General features: G+C 46.1%; 1 protein-coding gene across 3 annotated transcripts in view; it reads left to right on the forward strand.

The window, feature by feature from the left end:
- kif26ab (kinesin family member 26Ab) overlaps window positions 1-18,343 on the forward strand; it is a 127,164-nt gene that overhangs the window by 72,420 nt on the left and 36,401 nt on the right. For all 3 annotated transcript variants that reach the window (XM_014186901.2, XM_014186943.2, XM_014186976.2), the window contains exon 4: window positions 5,285-5,493. In XM_014186901.2, coding sequence (XP_014042376.2) covers window positions 5,285-5,493 — 209 coding nt within the window. The remainder of the gene's footprint in view (window positions 1-5,284; window positions 5,494-18,343) is intronic.

Consider the following 18,343-nt stretch of genomic DNA (forward strand, 5'->3'; position numbering starts at 1 on the left):
TCTAAGCAGTGCAGACAACAGTTTGAGTAGTGAATACTGAACTTAACAGTGGACACTACAAGATGACTAATTGATTGACACAAATCTGGGATTTGCTCTCTGCTCCACAATCAAATGCGCGCTAATCTGCTAAAACCAAGTGCTCTTGACCCTGGGGGTTTAGAGTGTGTGGTTGGCCGCTAGTGGCCCTGTGTGACCTCTCACTTGTCTGATACCCACTGGAAGCCCAGTGGACCATCTGGGCTGCTGTCTGCCACAGTACAGCTGGGCCTGCATGGCACCCTGCCACACATTGAGAGAGCGAGTGAATGATGGCGGAGAGCGAGAGTGAGAGAGAAAGAGAGAGAAGGATAGAGGGAGAGAGAGAGTGAAGGATAGAGGAGGGAGAGAGTGAGTGAAGGATAGAGGAGTGAGAGAGAGTGAAGGATAGAGGAGGGAGAGAGAGAGTGAACATTAGAGGAGGAATGAGTTAGTGAAGGATAGAGGAGAGAGAGTGAAGGATAGAGGAGGGAGAGAGTGAGTGAACATCAGAGGAGGAATGAGAGAGTGAAGGATAGAGGAGAGAGAGAGAGAGTGAAGGATAGAGGAGGGAGAGAGTGAGTGAAGCATAGAGGAGGGAGAGAGTGAGTGAAGCATAGAAGAGGCACATTTTTATTTGAACTCTTTTCTGATGAGTCCATCCTATACTGTTCAGTCCCCCAAAAAACATTTTCTAGGGCAACATTTAAGGAAAATCAAGAAAGAAATTGATTTATTGTTGTGCATCCCAGTGGTCCATCTACTGTATACACTCCTCCTCCAAATCAAATCAAATCAAATTTATTTATATAGCCCTTCGTACATCAGCTGATATCTCAAAGTGCTGTACAGAAACCCAGCCTAAAACCCCAAACAGCAAGCAATGCATGTGAAAGAAGCACGGTGGCTAGGAAAAACTCCCTAGGAAAAACTCCCTAGAAAGGCCAAAAACCTAGGAAGAAACCTAGAGAGGAACCAGCCTATGAGGAGTGGCCAGTCCTCTTCTGGCTGTGCAGGGTGGATATTATAACAGAACATGGTCAAGATGTTAAAATGTTCATAAATGACCAGCATGGTCAAATAATAATAATCATAGTAGTTGTCGAGGGTGCAACAAGCACGTCCGGTGAACAGGTCAGGGTTCCATAGCCGCAGGCAGAACAGTTGAAACTGGAGCAGCAGCACGGCCAGGTGGACTGGGGACAGCAAGGAGTCATCATACCAGGTAGTCCTGAGGCATGGTCCTAGGGCTCAGGTCCTCCGAGAGAAAGACAGAAAGAGAGAATTAGAGAGAGCATATTTAAATTCACACAGGACACCGGATAAGACAAGAGAAATACTACAGATGTAACAGACTGACCCTAGCCCCCGACACATAAACTACTGCAGCATAAATACTGGAGGCTGAGACAAGAGGGATCAGAAGACACTGTGGCCCCATCCGATGATACCCCGGACAGGGCCAAACAGGCAGGATATAACCCCACCCACTTTGCCAAAGCACAGCCCCCACACCACTAGAGGGATGTCTCCAACCACCAACTTACCGTCCTAAGACAAGGCCGAGTATAGCCCACAAAGATCTCCGCCATGGCACAACCCAAGGGGGGCGCCAACCCAGACAGGAAGACCACGTCAGTGACTCAACCCACTCAAGTGACGCACCCCTCCCATGGACGGCATGGAAGAACACCAGTAAGCCAGTGACTCAGCCCCTGTAAAAGGGTTAGAGGCAGAGAATCCCAGTGGAAAGAGGGGAACCGGCAAGGCAGAGACAGCAAGGGCGGTTCGTTGCTCCAGCCTTTCCGTTCACCTTCACACTCCTGGGCCAGACTATACTTAATCATAGGACCTACTGAAGAGATAAGTCTTCAGTAAAGACTTAAAGGTTGAGACTGAGTCTGCGTCTCTCACATTGGGAGGCAGACCATTCCATAAAAATGGAGCTCTATAGGAGAAAGCCCTACCTCCAGCCGTTTGCTTAGAAATTCTAGGGACAATTAGGAGGCCTGCGTCTTGTGACCGTAGCGTACGTGTAGGTATGTACGGCAGGACCAAATCGGAAAGATAGGTAGGAGCAAGCCCATGTAATGCTTTGTAGGTTAGCAGTAAAACCTTGAAATCAGCCCTTGCCTTAACAGGAAGCCAGTGTAGGGAGACTAGCACTGGAGTAATATGATCACATTTTTTGGTTGTAGTCAGGATTCTAGCAGCCGTATTTAGCACTAACTGAAGTTTGTTTAGTGCTTTATCCGGGTAGCCGGAAAGTAGAGCATTGCAGTAGTCCAGCCTAGAAGTAACAAAAGCATGGATAAATTTTTCTGCGTCATTTTTGGACAGAAGGTTTCTGATTTTTGCAATGTTACATAGATGGAAAAAAACTGTCCTTGAAACAGTCTTGATATGTTCTTCAAAAGAGAGATCAGGGTCCAGAGTAACGCCGAGGACCTTCACAGTTTTATTTGAGACGACTGTACAACCATCCAGATTAATTGTCAGATTCAACAGAAGATCTCTTTGTTTCTTGGGACCTAAGAACAAGCATCTCTGTTTTTTCCGAGTTTAAAAGTAGAAAGTTTCCACCATTTGTAGTTGTTGCAGAAGCCATTGGAGCAGGACGGGCCCAGATTAGCAGGGTTTATTTCACCTCAGCAGTAATGGCCTGTCGGACAGTGGGATCAGAGGTCACCGGGGATCCCTACTAGGCTCCGGCTCTGAGAAGTGGATGCTCTTTAGAATGCTGATGGGAAGGGAGTCACTGAGCCCAGCTGGCCTGAGACAGTCTGTATTGAAATCATGTTGTCTCTTCTTCTCCCCCTCATTGCTGGGAAACAGGAGCTATCGGCTGTGCGGGGGGCCAGGGCGTTGGGCGTTGAAGGGTGGTAGGTCCCCTCATTACTGACACTCTGGACACATGGCACCACTGTCAGTGCCTAATTACCTGACCAGGGCCCTTAACCAGGGACAGCAGTGGCCTTACTGGCCTACCGCCTTGTAGAGCAGGTTGCTTGAAGAGCTTAAGTCCTGAGTCTCTCTCCTGACAGGCATTATGATGTGTTTTTCAAAATCATATGGGTGTCCGTGTGTGTTACAGTGAGCTGTTCATTCTGGTTACACCCCACAACAATCCTCCGCCACCCTCACTCCCTACCCTCAGTGGGCTCCTCAAACCTGCTGCCGTTTTGATTCTAAAACCTGACACCACAATTGGCTTAATCTATGACAGGGTTGTGGATGAGCTGTCCAGATAGGCTTCCTGCCTAAGTGTGTGAAGTATTTCAGTCTTTCTGGATGATGTGACATGGGTACACCTCTCTGGTATGGGTTGAGGTCCTGTCACGGACACCCGCCTGCTGTCGTGAGTCTTTCCGCTCCGCCAGGTGCGTGTGAAGAATCTACGCTCGGCTCATTTCAGTTTGCACCTCGTCTCTCCATCACGCACTTCACAAATCATAACCCTGACATGTACACGTACAAGAGGCCCTCGCTGTCTCACAACCCACCAACCACCATGTTGGACTTTCAACACAGCCAAAACACCATCCTAAATAAGCATGTTCAATGATTAGTCTTGTTTCCATGGATATCCGGAACAACACAACACAGGTGTCTGGCATCTAACAAAAATAACTTCATGTGATTATTAATAAGAAGAAGTGGCATGCACAAATGGCTCTCTGAGGTACAGTCAATGAGCAATTCCCTTGGGATTCAAAACAACCACATTTGATTGTGGTGATCATTACAAGCTTCTAGTGTCCGTGTTTGTGCTGAGGTATAGCCCTACTGCCGGAGGTGCCTGTGTTCATGTGAATGTCTGAATGTATGCCCCTGCATATTGATGTATAGCACTCGCATGTCAGTTATGTCATATAAATAGTTCAGCTGTCAGCCTCTGTTGATAGATGGCGTACACCAGTAGAACACTTTATACAAATATTGTAAATTATGTTATTTTACTTACATGAACATGAATCTAGGGCAAACATTGAGCAAGTCAATTTGCAGAGGGACTGGATAGTGTTGACAAAATATATACTGTGAAGCCGCATGCCGTGTTTGACTCCAGGTTGCTGGTTATCCAGTGTGGAGGTGTCACCAGGATAAATGTAAATGAAAACAGAGGCTTAATTCTACCATTTGTTTTGGGCTGACCCACAAAACTGGTTCTTGTCAAGTTTCATTGATCACTGTACAGTTGGGTATACTCGTGGTTAGGGTGAGGATTAACCCTATGTTGTCATGGTGAACCTGGTAGGAACAGCGATGTGTATTATGGGCTGCCTGGGTGATCAGTGGACTTTGTCAGAGATAGACCAACTCTCTGGCCCCCTTCCCCCAGACTAGCACTCCGAGAGCAGCCTGGGACCTGCCTCATCACCCCTAGTCATTACCACCCCTGGGGCCTGGGGCCAGGCTGAGGCAGCTTCCTTCTGCTCCTGAGTCATACCCCAGCTGGCAGGCAGCGCTGCAGACAGGCTCTGCTCTGTTACCCCTCTACATCTGAACCTTCACAGAGCAGTAGTCATCATGGGCCTATCAGAGAAAAGGGTTGCGTCTACTATGGTATTCTACTGCTTATGGTTTGTGTGTAGATATGGAGATGTCTTTTGTTGTTGGATGGTAAATATTTATTTTCCTGTTTAAATCAAGTTGTGCGTTACAAAGCTGCTCACACATGCCACATTAGCTGCTGATGTATGTATATGGACAATGATTTAACGGCTAAACTGTAATTAGATGTTGACTATCACTTAATTATCATTCACACCGTGCATCCTCCTTAGTGTTGCCAGAATCAAGCAGTCCAGTCTAGTCCAGTCCAGTGTAGTCGAGTCTAGCCCAGTCTAGTCTAGTCCAGTCCAGTCTAGCCCAGTCTAGTCCAGTCCAGTCTAATACAGTCCAGTCTAGTCCAGTCCAGTCCAGTCTAGCCCAGTCTAGTCCAGTCCAGTCTAATACAGTCCAGTCCAGTCTAGTCCAGTCCAGTCTAATACAGTCCAGTCCAGTCTAGTACAGTCCAATGCCCTTGCCATCCTGTGGGGAGTTAGTTGTTGCTGAGGTGAATAGCTGACACCCGTTTACTGGGATTGCCAGAGCAGCTGCCTGCCCATCTGTGGCGGAGGAGAGGAGAGAGGGAGTAAATGGGCTGGAAGAGAGGTGTTGGGGTCCAGTAGTGGTGGTTAACTCTTGAGGCCCACTCATTGCTAATTCTCTGTCTCTCTCTGTTGGTCTCTCTGTCTGTCTCTCTCGGTCTGTCTCTTTGCAGGCACAGGGTCTGATGGGGGACGTAGAGAGGGACGTCCCTGTCCCTGCTTCGGAGGCCCCTGTCCCCAGCTCCAACTGTAGTCTGACCCCCAGCCAACAGAGGAGCGCCGTCCAGCTGGGACAGTGTGACGTCACCCCCCCTGCCCCTGGCCACACCTCCACACCCACCTCCACTCAGAGTGCATCTGCTGCAGCCTCCTTCTTCATCAGGTAAGCACCATCCACAGTACACACAACCCGCCTTTCACTCAAATCACACCTGAAGAGAGAGTCTGACACAGGGCAGAGAGTGATGATGATTATGGTCTGTTGTGCTGTATCATGTTGGCTTTAAGGCGTGTTTGGTTGGTTGCCTCTGTATGGCGTGCTGCTGTGGAAGGGATCTGTGTGGAGACTTGTCTTCACACAATGAGGTCATGGTTCATTATTGCACTAGAGTCTAGCGTGATCTGGACCTATTCCATGAAGATGTTGTCCTTGCCATGGTTGAATTATGGCATGATTTTAGGCTGTGCTGGAACAGTGTGTGGAATATGCAGTGAGTGTACATTTAGCAAGGCACCAGTGCCTATGAATGGATAATGTCTCACAAAAGGGCTTAGGTTCAAGCAGTTTGTTTTTCTTTGATGCACAGCTGTGTTTTCTTTGTTTGGCTCTATTTAAAGTCAGTCAGTTTTGCCTCTCGTGCAGTTTAGCTTGTATTCAGTCTTGCTATTGTCTAAATTCCCAGTGAGTTGTCTACTGCTCCCTGTATGTAGTCAGTCTCAGCAGACACTCAGTGCTCCATTTGGCTGTGGCAACACTAATGCTCTGGATGATATGTATGCCTCCACTGGGAGTACAGACAGCTCTCCAATGGCTTCTCTAATGCAGAAGGATGTCATTGGTAGATTCTCAGGCAGGTTGGTCAGTGTGTACATTCACCGTCCCTGTACAGCCTCAAATCCCCAAGGAGCTGTGTGCCCTAATGAATGTTAGCCTGAGGGAAACTGGGGGAAGCTGGTAAGGATGATGCATAGGGCTGTTAGCGCGTTGCACCCTGGGAGGCAGAGGACACAGGCGAGGGGGACGTTGTGAAGTGTGACAGTACGGCTCAGCTTTCTCCCCAAATGCTCCAAATGAGCTCCCCTTGTCAACTTTAGCGGGGTCAGAGTATATGACTGGGACTGTGGGGCCTCTCCTTTGGCAGGGAGGATATTCCAAATGCTCTTCTAAAAATGTAACTTCCTGTACGTGTCACTTCCTGTGAGCGAGGCGGTGGGTCAAGTGTGAACAACGGCAAGCTGTGACCTAGATATGGACAGGGTTAATTTCAGAAGGTGATTTATTATTTCTACTGTTTTCTTTGGACAAGGGCTCAAAAAGCGAAGGCTGGACAGCCATGCTGTGTGTGTCTCTCAGAGGGAAACAGAGGGAAAGAAGGGAGAGAGACTTGTTTTCCCCCTCATTTGCGTCCTGGTGGGATAGGAGGGGAGGTGGTGTAAGCATTGAAGGGTTCCTCCTTTCATTTCATCCCAGAGATACTTCCCTGCCAAGAATGTGTGTTGTTTTGCTTGGCGAGGAGACATATGGTGATGACAGGGCTCAGTCAGCTTTAAACAGCATCACATTCCACAGATACAGATACAGATACAGGAAAGGGCGGTGGACGGCTAGGTGGTGGGGATGCACTGGAAGAACACCCACTTCCTCAGTTACTGCAACTGTTGCCTCCACAAGCACCTCCACTGCTTCCATTACTAGAATGTAATCATCATCATCATCATCTTCATCTTTACTCTAACAATGTAAAAACCTGAAGACCAAATTAGCCTAATCACGTTTTGAAAGTGATTGAAAACTAATTTGTAATTAATATTCCTTTTTGTGTCTTCCAAAGATAAAATTTGTTAAATCCATGTGAAAGTGGATATTTGAGCTGAATAACCAAAGTGTCTGCTTCCCTCTGGAGTGTAGCTCCACAGACATTCAGGAAAGCTGTTCAACTCACAGATTACATTTTTGTTAGAATGCAATTATGGAGATTCTGAGAAGAAAGAGAAAAACCAGAGAGAGGGAAAGAGAAAGAAAGAAAATACTGGTTCCTCTCAGTGATTGCCTCTGGTGCAGATAAATAAAAAAAATCAAGCATTTGAAATTATTTTAAACTTGTCTGTTTCATTGAAAAAACATTTTATTATAAATGTTAATTTGATAACCCATAAACTCCAACTACCATTACTCTTATTGTCAACTGCTGGGAGAGTTCTCCCACAGAGCATTATCTCATGTGGCTTCCCTACTCTCTGCCCAGATACAATGGTTTAGGTTGAGTCCCCTCTCCATAATGGGAAAGGGAAAGGGGGATACCTAGTCAGTTGTACAACTGAATGCCTTCAACTGAAATGTGTCTTCCACATTTAACCCAACCCCTCTGAATGTCTCTAGTCATTATGTAGACAGGAAATGGGCCTCAGTATGAATTCAACAATTGAAACTGAACTATTGCTACCGTTTCATTACTAGTTGCTGATTCCTCATCAAACCTCTTCTCCTAAGCTTTCATTTTTTTCCTCACTTTTTTAGTTCATAAATCAGTTATTTTCCCAAACTCACCATACAGACTCATGAAGAATGGGTCTTATAGCGCCAGTAAAAATAAAATGTAGAGGTAATGTTTAATGAAATTAATGCTTGGGTCAAAGCTAATAAAGATGCATCACATACAGTTAGGGCTGGGTGATAGGGCCAATTATTATATCACGGTATTTAAATAGAATTGAACGGTATGACGGTATTTTTAGTTTTTGAATAACAGAAGTTGTACATTTGCTTTATGAGTAGTGAGTGATCCCAGGGTGGCAACACATACATTCTAGGTGATATCAATGAGTCTGTAACGATGTGCACTGAGAGTCAGGAAGCAAGTTCAGAGAGTGAGTGTTTTAATAAATAACCGCAAAACAAGAAGCACGAACAACGCACAGACTTAACACTGAAACAGAAACAATAACGCCTGGGGAAGGAACCAAAGGGAGTGACATATGTAGGGAAGGTAATCAGGGAGGTGATGGAGTCCAGGTGAGTCTGATGAAGTACAGGTGTGCGTAATGATGGTGACAGGTGTGCGCCATAACGAGCAGCCTGGTGAACTAGAGGCCAGAGTTTTTTTGTTTTTTTTGAGCTTCAGCTCAAACGACATAAGAGTTATCCAATGTGTTGGATGAGTAAAATTTTATTTTTGCCCTCACTTTGACGGAGTAGTAGTGCGTCTCAGCTGGACCCTGAGGGAGTGTCCTCTGGGAAGACTGATTGGCTAGGCCTTGCTCCGAGCCGCCACCCCCAATCCCCAATGTTGTAGCTGAGCGCACACATTTGGCTGGACTCATTTCATGGCCAGATAGCATTTCAAGTTAATTTATGGAATAAGAGTTTATATGCAGTTTCACGCATATAAACTCTTATTGAGGTGGATGTCTGCTTTATCTTTTTTCATTTGTTGATTGTTTTATACTGTTCAATTCAACTTCAACCAAAACAAATTTCAGCACTTTTATAATTTCTGCATTTCCTGCACTCAATTGTTGTGGTGGAAAAAGTACCCAATTGTCATACTTGAGTAAAAGTAAAGATACATTAATAGAAAATGACTCAAGTGAAAGTGAATGTCACCCAGTAAAATACTACTTGAGTAAAAGTCTAAACGTATTTGGATTTAAATATACTTAAGTATCAAAATTACATGTAATTGACAAAATGTACTTAAAGTATGAAAAGTAAAATTATAAATCATTTCAAATTCCTTATATTAAGCAAACCAGATGGCACAATTTTCTTGTTTTGTTTATGGATAGCCAGGGGCACACTCCAACACTTCGACATAATTTACAAACAAGCATTTGTGTTTAGTGAGTCCTCCAGATCAGAGGCAGTAGTTGACCAGGGATGTTCTCTGGATAAGTGCGTGAATTGGACCATTTTCCTGTCCTGCTAAGCATTCAAAATGTAACGAGTGCTTTTAGGTGTCAGGGAAAATGTATGGAGTAAAAAGTACAGTATTTTCTTTAGGAATGTAGTGAAGTAAAAGTAAAAATTGTAAGAAATAAAAATAGTAAAGTAAAGTACAGATACCCAAAAAAGAGGAACATCAAATGCGCTCCTTGAGTGACAGGGGGCGTGGCTAGGTCTGTGTGGAAAGTGGCACCGAGAGAGAGAGAGATGACTCAAGTAGAGAAGTAAACTTTAAAAATTGACATTACACATGGCGTATCACATTTAACAAACCAAATATTCAAATCCCGGTATAGAAGATAAAGTAAAAACCCAAACCGGTCCCTACATCAATACCGGTATATCATAAAATACAGTATACCGCCCAGCCCTTCATACAGTACCTTCGGAAAGTATTCAGACCCCTTGACTTTTTCCACATTTTGTTAGGTTGCAGCCTTATTCTAAAATTTATTACATCTTTTTTCCCCTCATCAATCTACCCACAATACCCCATAATGACAAAGCAAAAACTGGTTATTTGAATTTTTTGCCAATTTATAAAAAAATGAATAAAAAAGGAAATATCACATTTACATAATTATTCTGACCCATTACCCAGGGCTTTGTTGAAGTAACTTTGGTAGAGATTACAGCCTTGAGTCTTCTTGGGTATGATGCTACAAGCTGGGAAAACATGTATTTGGAGAGTTTCCTATTCTTCTCTGCAGATCCTCTCAAGCTGTCAGGTTGGATGGGGAGTGTTGCTGCACAGCTATTTTCAGGTCTCTCCAAAGATGTTCGATCGGGTTTAAGTCCGGGCTCTGGCTGGGCCACTCACGGACATTCAGAGACTTGTCCCGAAGCCACACCTGCGTTGTCTTGGCTGTGTGCTTATGGTTGTTGTCCTGTTGGAAGGTGAACCTTCGTCCGAGGTCCTGGGCGCTCTGAAGCAGGTTTTCATCAACGATCTCCCTGTACTTTGCTCGGTTCATCTTAGCCTCGATCCTGACTAGTCTCCCAGTCCCTGCCTCTGAAAAACTTCCCCACAGCATGATGCTGTTACCACCATGCTTCACCGTAGGGATGGTGCCAGGTTTCCTCCAGATGTGACGCTTGGCATTCAGGCTAAAGAGTTCAGTCTTCATTTCATCAGACCAGAGAATCTTGTTTCTCAAGGTCTGAGAGTGTTTACGTGCATTTTTGGCAAACTCCAAGTTGGCTGTTGTGCCTTTTACTGAGAAGTGGCTTCTGTCTGGCCACTCTACAATAAGTGGAGTGTTGCAAAAATGGTTGTCCTTCTGGAAGGTTCTTCCATATCCACAGAGGAACTCTAGAGCTCTGTCAGAGTGACCATCGGGTTCTTGGTCACCTCCCTGACCAAGGCCCTTCTCCCCCGATTGCTCAGTTTGGCTGGGAGACCAGCTCTAAGAAGTGTCTTGGTGGTTCCAAACTTCTTCCATTTCAATGCTGCAGACATTCTTTGGTACCCTTCCCCAGATCTATGGCTCGACACAGTCCTGTCTCGGAGCTCTATGGACAAATCCTTCGACGTCATGGCTTTTGCTCTGACATGCACTGTCAACTGTGGGGCCTTATATAGACAGGTGTGTGCCTTTCCAAATTATGTCCAGTCAATTGAATTTATCACAGGTGGACTCCAATCATGTTGTAGAAACATCTCAAGGATGATCAATGGAAACAGGATGCACTTGAGCTCAATTTCGAGTCTCATTTTTATTTTTTTATTTTATTTCACCTTTATTTAACCAGGTAGGCTAGTTGAGAACAAGTTCTCATTTGCAACTGCGACCTGGCCAAAATAAAGCATAGCAATTTGACACATACAACAACACAGAGTTACACATGGAATAAACAAAACATACAGTCAATAATACAGTAGAAAAAAAGAAAACAAAAAGTCTATATACAGTGAGTGCAAATGATGTAAGATAAGGGAGTTAAGGGAATAAATAGGCCATGGTGGCGAAGTAATTACAATATAGCAATTAAACACTGGAATGGTAGATGTGCAGGAGATGAATGTGCAAGTAAAGATACTGGGGTGCAAAGGAGCATGATAAGTAAATAAATACAGTATGGGGATGAGGTAGATAGATGGGCTGTTTACAGATGGGCTATGTACAGGTGCAGTGATCTGTGAGCTGCTCTCATAGCAAAGGGTCTGAATACTTATGTAAATAAGGTATTTCTAAAAACCTGTTTTTGCTTTGTCATTATGGGGTATTGTGTGTAGATTGCTGAGGATTTTTATTTATTTAATCCATTTTAGAATAAGGCTGTAACGTAACCAAATGTGGAAAAAGTCAAGGGATCTGAATACTTTCCGAAGGCACTGTAGTTTAGTGTTACAATTTTCCAAATCCCCGTTCAAACCTTCTTCTTGCCCTATCAACCAAAGTGTACTGAAAGAAAGATTGATCCGGATCAATAATGACATGGCCAATAAAATAGCCTGAAGACAGTAGGTGTTAAAGGTCAGGGTCTGTCCTAGCAGAGTTGTGTGTGTGTGTGTGTGTGTGTGTGTGTGTGTGTGTGTGTGTGTGTGTGTGTGTGTGTGTGTGTGCGTGCGCACGTGCCAGTGTTTGTATCTCAGTATAGAGAGTGAGGGCAGTAGGGAGTGCTCATTCAGCTCACTAGCGTGCTGAACACTGATTTCTTTGTGACGGAGCATGTGATTAGTCCATTGACACAGCGTTCAGTAATGAGAGCAGGCACCGCTCACAGCAGGGGCCCTGGCAGCTCAGCTAAATGACGTGTCTCCGCTGCCACTGCTGCCGCACTGACCGCCCTGCTCATCCCTCTGTTCCATTAATACCTGCTGATTGGGAATGAGGTGTGTTTCTATCCCTAAGGCCCCATGCAGGGAGGGAGAAAAAGAGACAGAGAGAGGGAAAATGGAAGAGAGAGGGCGAGGGAAAGCAAATGGAGTACTAACCACAGAGCAGTTCTCCTCAATGCTCAGAACTACATTTGCTGTTCTGAGTAACAGAGAGCAAACCGTACAGCTAAGAGGAGTGTTTGCTGTAGAGGCGGTGTGCAGGGCGGCCAGAGGAACAGGGATAACAGCTGTTAGGAATGTGGCCCTGGAGGAGTGTCAGCACAGGAGGAAGTGTCTTTACGGCCCTGTGCGGCCCTGCAGCTGCTGCTGCCCAGGTGAGTGTGTGTGTGTACTGCTGTAATCACTGTGATTGTGGGTTGGGGAAGGCAAGGCATTATCCTGTAATTACAGTCGAACAATCCAGCCTCTCCCCAGACAAGACCTGCCTGGTCTTTGTGTCAGAAATTTAAAGTGCTGCTTCATTATTGAGGCTGTGGAAAGTAACCATAGAAACCATTGTTTTGCCTCCTTACAACTAACATGAAAGCTGGTCAATGAACATGCAGAAATATGTAGATGTACTCAGAACACATGATTCCCTGTGATCCATGGTGAATGTATTTGTTTGACTTACAAATGGGTAATGTTTGGCCGTTGGGAACTCCAGCCCTGATGCACTAATCAAACTATGAGAAGATCTCCATACAAATACCATAATCAAAGTTTTGTTGCAACAACTTCCTTTTAAAAGCTGTGGGCACGGGCTGCAATTCATTAAAGTATAATCAAGTGATTGTTGCTGTAGAGAAGTCTCTAGAAGTTGTTCTTATGGTGTGTGTGTGTGTGTGTGTGTGTGTGTGTGTGTGTGTGTGTGTGTGTGTGTGTGTGTGTGTGTGTGTGTGTGTGTGTGTGTGTGTGTGTGTGTGTGTGTGTGCGCATGTGCGTGTGTGCTAATGTCCTTGTGTTCTTCCTGTGTGAGGTTGTTGGTGGGGGCTGGTTGGGATTGGTGTAGTGGTGGGGGTAAGTGTTGGGGGCAGGGATGTGGGGGTGAAGTGTAACATGGGCCACTCACACCCACACTCCACTTTGACTACAGAGGAGACAGGAGAGAGAGGGAGATACTGTGTGAATGCAGAAGGGAAATGCAATGTGTTTGTCCGGCTGTGTTGTGAGTGACAGTGGAGATCTGTGTCAGGGATAAATTGGCGGACAGATTAATGCTGAGTGGAGTTGCGGAGTGGCTTTACTCTGCTCTGGGCTGGACCTGCTGGCTAGGGGATAAAGAGACTGAGTGGACGCAGGCAGGGGAGTGGAGTTCTACTGAGTGCCTCACACACTCTCTCACACACACACACAGTCAGCATGCTCGGGGTGATGCTCCAGACCGCCAGCTTCAGGAGGAGGAGGTCAGGACCTGTGGAGGGGAACACCGGACACACCACCACCACGGGACTCAAGTAAGTCACACACATACCAACCCAGGGCTGGAGGAGATCTTAGTTTAGATGGGCGATGCAGCTGCAGTGTTTTTGTGTTTGTGCTCCTCATGTTAGTCATGCAGTCAGTGTGTGTAGTGTCGATGTTGTGGTGGCGTTGTTCTGTGTGATCCCTGAATCCATGGTAAAAGGGTAATGGTTTGGTTGCTGAGCTTCACAGAGATGGATGTTTCAACGGATGGGAGAATGTGAGCAGAATGCTTAGTCAGGAGAGAACGCTGTTGAAATGCAAGTTAAGCCTCAGCTTTATTATGAGGAGAGTAAGCGGAGGGGAGCTGCATAGTTAATGCTAGCTTCTGTGTTGAGCATTGCCTGACTGGCAGGGATTCATTTAGCCAAACCTTTAGTTGTATTGTTGTTGGATTTTTTTTACATAGAATCTGTTGATTCTTAGTTGTTGAACACATGTCTAAGGCCCTGAATAAATGAATAGAAGCGCTGGAGAGTTGGTAGATGATGGTTGGTAGAGGATGCTTTTGGTCTCTTTGTTTACTGTCGGATATAATACCAGCTGGTATTTTCCTGTCATAATCAGGCTATCAGCCTGCTGGGGCTAATGTCTGGCAGTGGAGAGCAGAGCTGAGCAGCCGTAGCAGCAGCAGCAGCAGCTGAGCCTGGGGAAGGGACTCTAGCACTATAGCCTCCGGATAAGGCCAGGTGTGAAAAGCTATCAGGGCCCTGTCTAGCGTCATCAGTGGGGAGGTGTTGATGGAGATCCAGCCTAGACCCACCGCCTCTGGGATTTGCAGCAGACCAGCAGGCAGGCCCCATCCTCTCCTGAGGGGCCTACTACTACCACCCCAGCCTAGCACCAACCAGATGGATCACCCCACGTCCCTTTTACCCCAATATCACACCTTCCACCCCTTCCTCAAGCCCGTGTCTATTGCCCACACCTCTACCCACCTCTCAGATCCAACCCCAGTCCCCTTCTTCTGTTATAGTGTCAGGTGATAGATCCCCTCATTTGCTAATTCATATTTTAGGTTGAACTGAACAGGAAATGCCAAGTTTGTTTAATTGATTATTTAGTATTGGCAGCTTTAAATAGTTTTGGTTCTTGTTTTCTTGGAGGAAATTGGAGGGAGCTAGGTTATCTTAGAACAGCCTGAGTGTATCCCAAATACAGACTCTCCCTCTCAAGCCAGTCATACTTCCTCTGGCTGTCCTGGGCAGTACAGTCTGCTGCACAGTGGAGATAGCGCCACCTCATCAGACCACCACTGAGGAGCTCTACCACCCGCTACCACTGCTGTGGTATAGACTGGCTCTGCCTTCCCTTGGTGCGACTCTGCTGTGCCCCCTGGGTGTCTGTGTGAAGGCCAGTGTTGTGACTGCCAGGGTGGAGGCGGTTGTGGCTGTCACCCTGCATGGTAAACACATCAAGAGAGAGGACTGGTGTAGGGGCGACCAGAGGGAGGGCGAGGGCTGTGCTCTGGGTCCACTGTGAGCTGGCTGTTTGAAGGGAGAGAGACCCCCGAGGAGGGCGCTGACTACCACCATGTCTACTTCCCCTAAACTCCTGAGTCAGGAAGTCTGGTTGGCCTGGCCCACTCACATAGCCAGGGGGAGGGGGGGGGGGGGGAGCTGACAGACAAAGGCTGAAATGCTGACTCAAGGTAGAGCTATGGCTAACACTGGGTCATAGAGAGCCCTGTAGGACAGGGGGAGGCAGTGGACAGGCAGTGACAGATCCCTTTCACACAGGGGGAAACGAGGGAATGTTAGAATGGAGACCCACTACCCACTACATCCTGTGTGCCTGCCACTTGACATAAGAGTGCCTTTGTCTCTTCGTGTGCTGTTGGTGATGATCTGAAAGGCCAGGTTGTGTTTGACGGTGTGTGGGCTGGAGACGGACTGTGGCCTCAGCATTTAGGCAGTACATGACCAGGCCTGCTAGGCTGTTCCTCTACCCACGGCCAGCCAGGACTTCACCGTTCATTCACACAGACGATGAGGCTACTAATGGAGGGACATAGGAATCCTGCTGGGCTGCAGGGATCTGGGCATTAGTGTTCAGTGATAGGAGTCTTTAAACTGATATTTTCCCACCCCGGCTACCCCCACACCATGTAAATCTCTATGGCATCCCTCAGTTAGAGGTGTCATGCAAATCTATTATCATTGTTCTGGAGACAAGAGAGAAAAGCTGGAATAAGAATACAAGTTAATTGCCCAGTAGCTGCCTGCATGGAATATGCGTTGAAGAATGTTATGACCTATTGTCTCCCTGTGATCCCTGCTCCCATGAGCTCACCCTGGCTTTACTGCCTCAGTCTGCAGAAACAAGATGGCTTCCGGTGGGCTGCTGTGTTTCTGTGTCCTCCAGACCCCCAGCTCCACACTGTCAGCCCTGTCTGTCCCAGGTCCCAGCCTTGCACTACATATGAATAATGAATAGCTGCTTAGGCCTAATCTGTGTGAGTTGATTTCCCCAAATGGTAGTTCTCTATATATCAGACCAAAGCGATTCTTATTCACACAAGGATAGAGAGCCATTTGGGAGATAGAGAACAAGAGAGCCATTATCAGGCCAGGCAGTTAAGCTTTTACCTCATCATCACTAACAGAGGGAATTTCTCTGCCACTGCTCCACCACCACCTCTCTACTGTCCTCCTGCTTCTCTAGCTGGCTTGGGGCCTGGTTGACTTTACAAACAGCTGTAAAGAGAATTACACTTCTCTGCAGAGAGGAAACCATGCAAAGCCAAGGTGGACAGGGATTGTATTGACTGTGATTGTCTACCTCCACTATGGGAATGCACTTACGTACATCTCTTGCTGTTCTTTCTGCTTGCCTTGGCTGGTCGCTACTGTTGTTCTGCTACAGGGTCCTCTTTGTGTTGCGTAACACTGGCCATGGTTGGAGTTTTGAATCAGAGATGGGACAGTGTCTCTTATTCTTGGTAAAGGATCAAAATAGGATCAACATAAAAACACTAGTGGGAACATGGTTTATCTTGTGTTTGTATTTACAGCCTGCCTGCCACTGGCTCCATGCAGACTGTCTGGGTGTAGTGGATTATATAGCTTGTAATCAGTTCATCACCCAGCATGTGAGAGTCTGCTGCAGAGCTGACTATGTGACTGAGTGTGTGTGGGTGTGTATGAGGATGTGTGTGTCAGTAGGTAACATTGTGAGTGTGATTTAAGTGTGTGTGTGTGGGTGAGTGTGTAAACCGTTTATTAACCTGAATAATACTGTAGAAGTCACTGACCCCTGGCTCTGTTTACAAATGTCTACATCTCTAGCCTCATGTGTTGGTTTGGTACAGCTCTGTAGTCCTCTACCTCTCCTTAGCCTCTCAAAATAGCTTTTTCAGAACCTAGGAATTCCTCTACCCTTTTGGAATCCCAAATCCATTTCACTGGACTTGGATCCCTCATGTTTACCAAGGGGTGCATATTGACTCGGATATAGATGGCAGATTTAGGAAGAATTTAATCTGCCATCTACAGTATATCAATGTTTGAATCCCCCCCCTCGATTTACTGACTAATCTTTCCCAAATGTTCCCAGCGGCCCGCGGGGCTCGACCAGGACTGGTTGTTGTGATAGTCTCGACGTGGAGGAGAGCAAATAAATAATCGCTAGGTGTCTTACCCTGCCAGGCCCTGATTAATGATGTAGAGAAGTGGAGCGAGAGAACTCTCTCTCTCTCTACGATATGTTGATTAATAAGGAAAGGAGCAAGTGTCTTTAATAGAAAAGGCATCCAATATGAATATTAGATGTCTTGCTCTCTCATGATCTCATCAGATATGTTTTCTCCATTGGTCAGTGGAATTGATTATTGGAGATATAGTGAAATGTCAATCAGCCAATGACAGCTTAATGTTATGGTCTTCATGGTATTGAATGAATGTTTCACATTATCTGACATGTTGAGTGAATACAGAAAGTTTTTCTTTACAGTAGTTTTGCTCTGAGTAAAAATGTGCTCTGAAGGCTTACAGCGAAGACGTGGGCGAGTGAGTTTCAGCTCAGGAAGTGTTGGGCGTGTAATTTTATTCCACATACTCTACGACCTGTGAAGACAACATAACAGTGTGGTGGAGTACCTGGGAACAGCGTCGGCGAAGCAGTGGAAAATATTCTGCAGGAGATGAAAGTAGCTCTTAATCTTTGTCAGAAGTAGCAGGGGTGGGGATGCTACAGCCCAGAGAGAAGGAGAGAATATCTTCATTATCATCTGTCACATGCTGCATCAAATCAGGGGGGAAATACTATGTTCTCCAAACTCAGCAGCCTACATCAAATCAGCATGCTGACTGTGTATTTTCTCCCTTTCCTCCAAAGCTTCTCTCCTCTCCTGGTGTGACTTTAGTAAATACGCTATTGTCAACCTGTAGAAGAGAGATTGTCCTACTGTATGAAGACCTGTTGACTCCACTGTAAAGATGTTCAGCTCTCTCCTCCAAGGCCCTGAATTGGTCCCTCTATCTCATTGACTGACAAATAAAGGCTGCTGAGCTAAAGCTCTCTGCTTGGACTGCCTCACCAGGGCTTAAGCAGATGCTCGGAGAGGCCACATTAGCACAACATGTTTGCAGAGGCCATTAAGGAGGCAATTTAGGAAACAATAAAATGAACTGCAAATGGAATTATATTGTACCTTCCTCCGATCCCTCCTGTGGCCACCCTAAGCCCTCCTTAAGCCCATGGCTTGGCTAGAGGGGTGCTTGGCCTCTCAATTGGATGGGGGTTGAGTGGGAGGGAGCTGGGGTATGGAGGGGACCTTAGGGTGTG

Source organism: Salmo salar, chromosome ssa01 (assembly GCF_905237065.1).
Source record: "Salmo salar chromosome ssa01, Ssal_v3.1, whole genome shotgun sequence".
In the NCBI taxonomy this organism is placed as follows: Eukaryota; Metazoa; Chordata; class Actinopteri; order Salmoniformes; family Salmonidae; genus Salmo; species Salmo salar.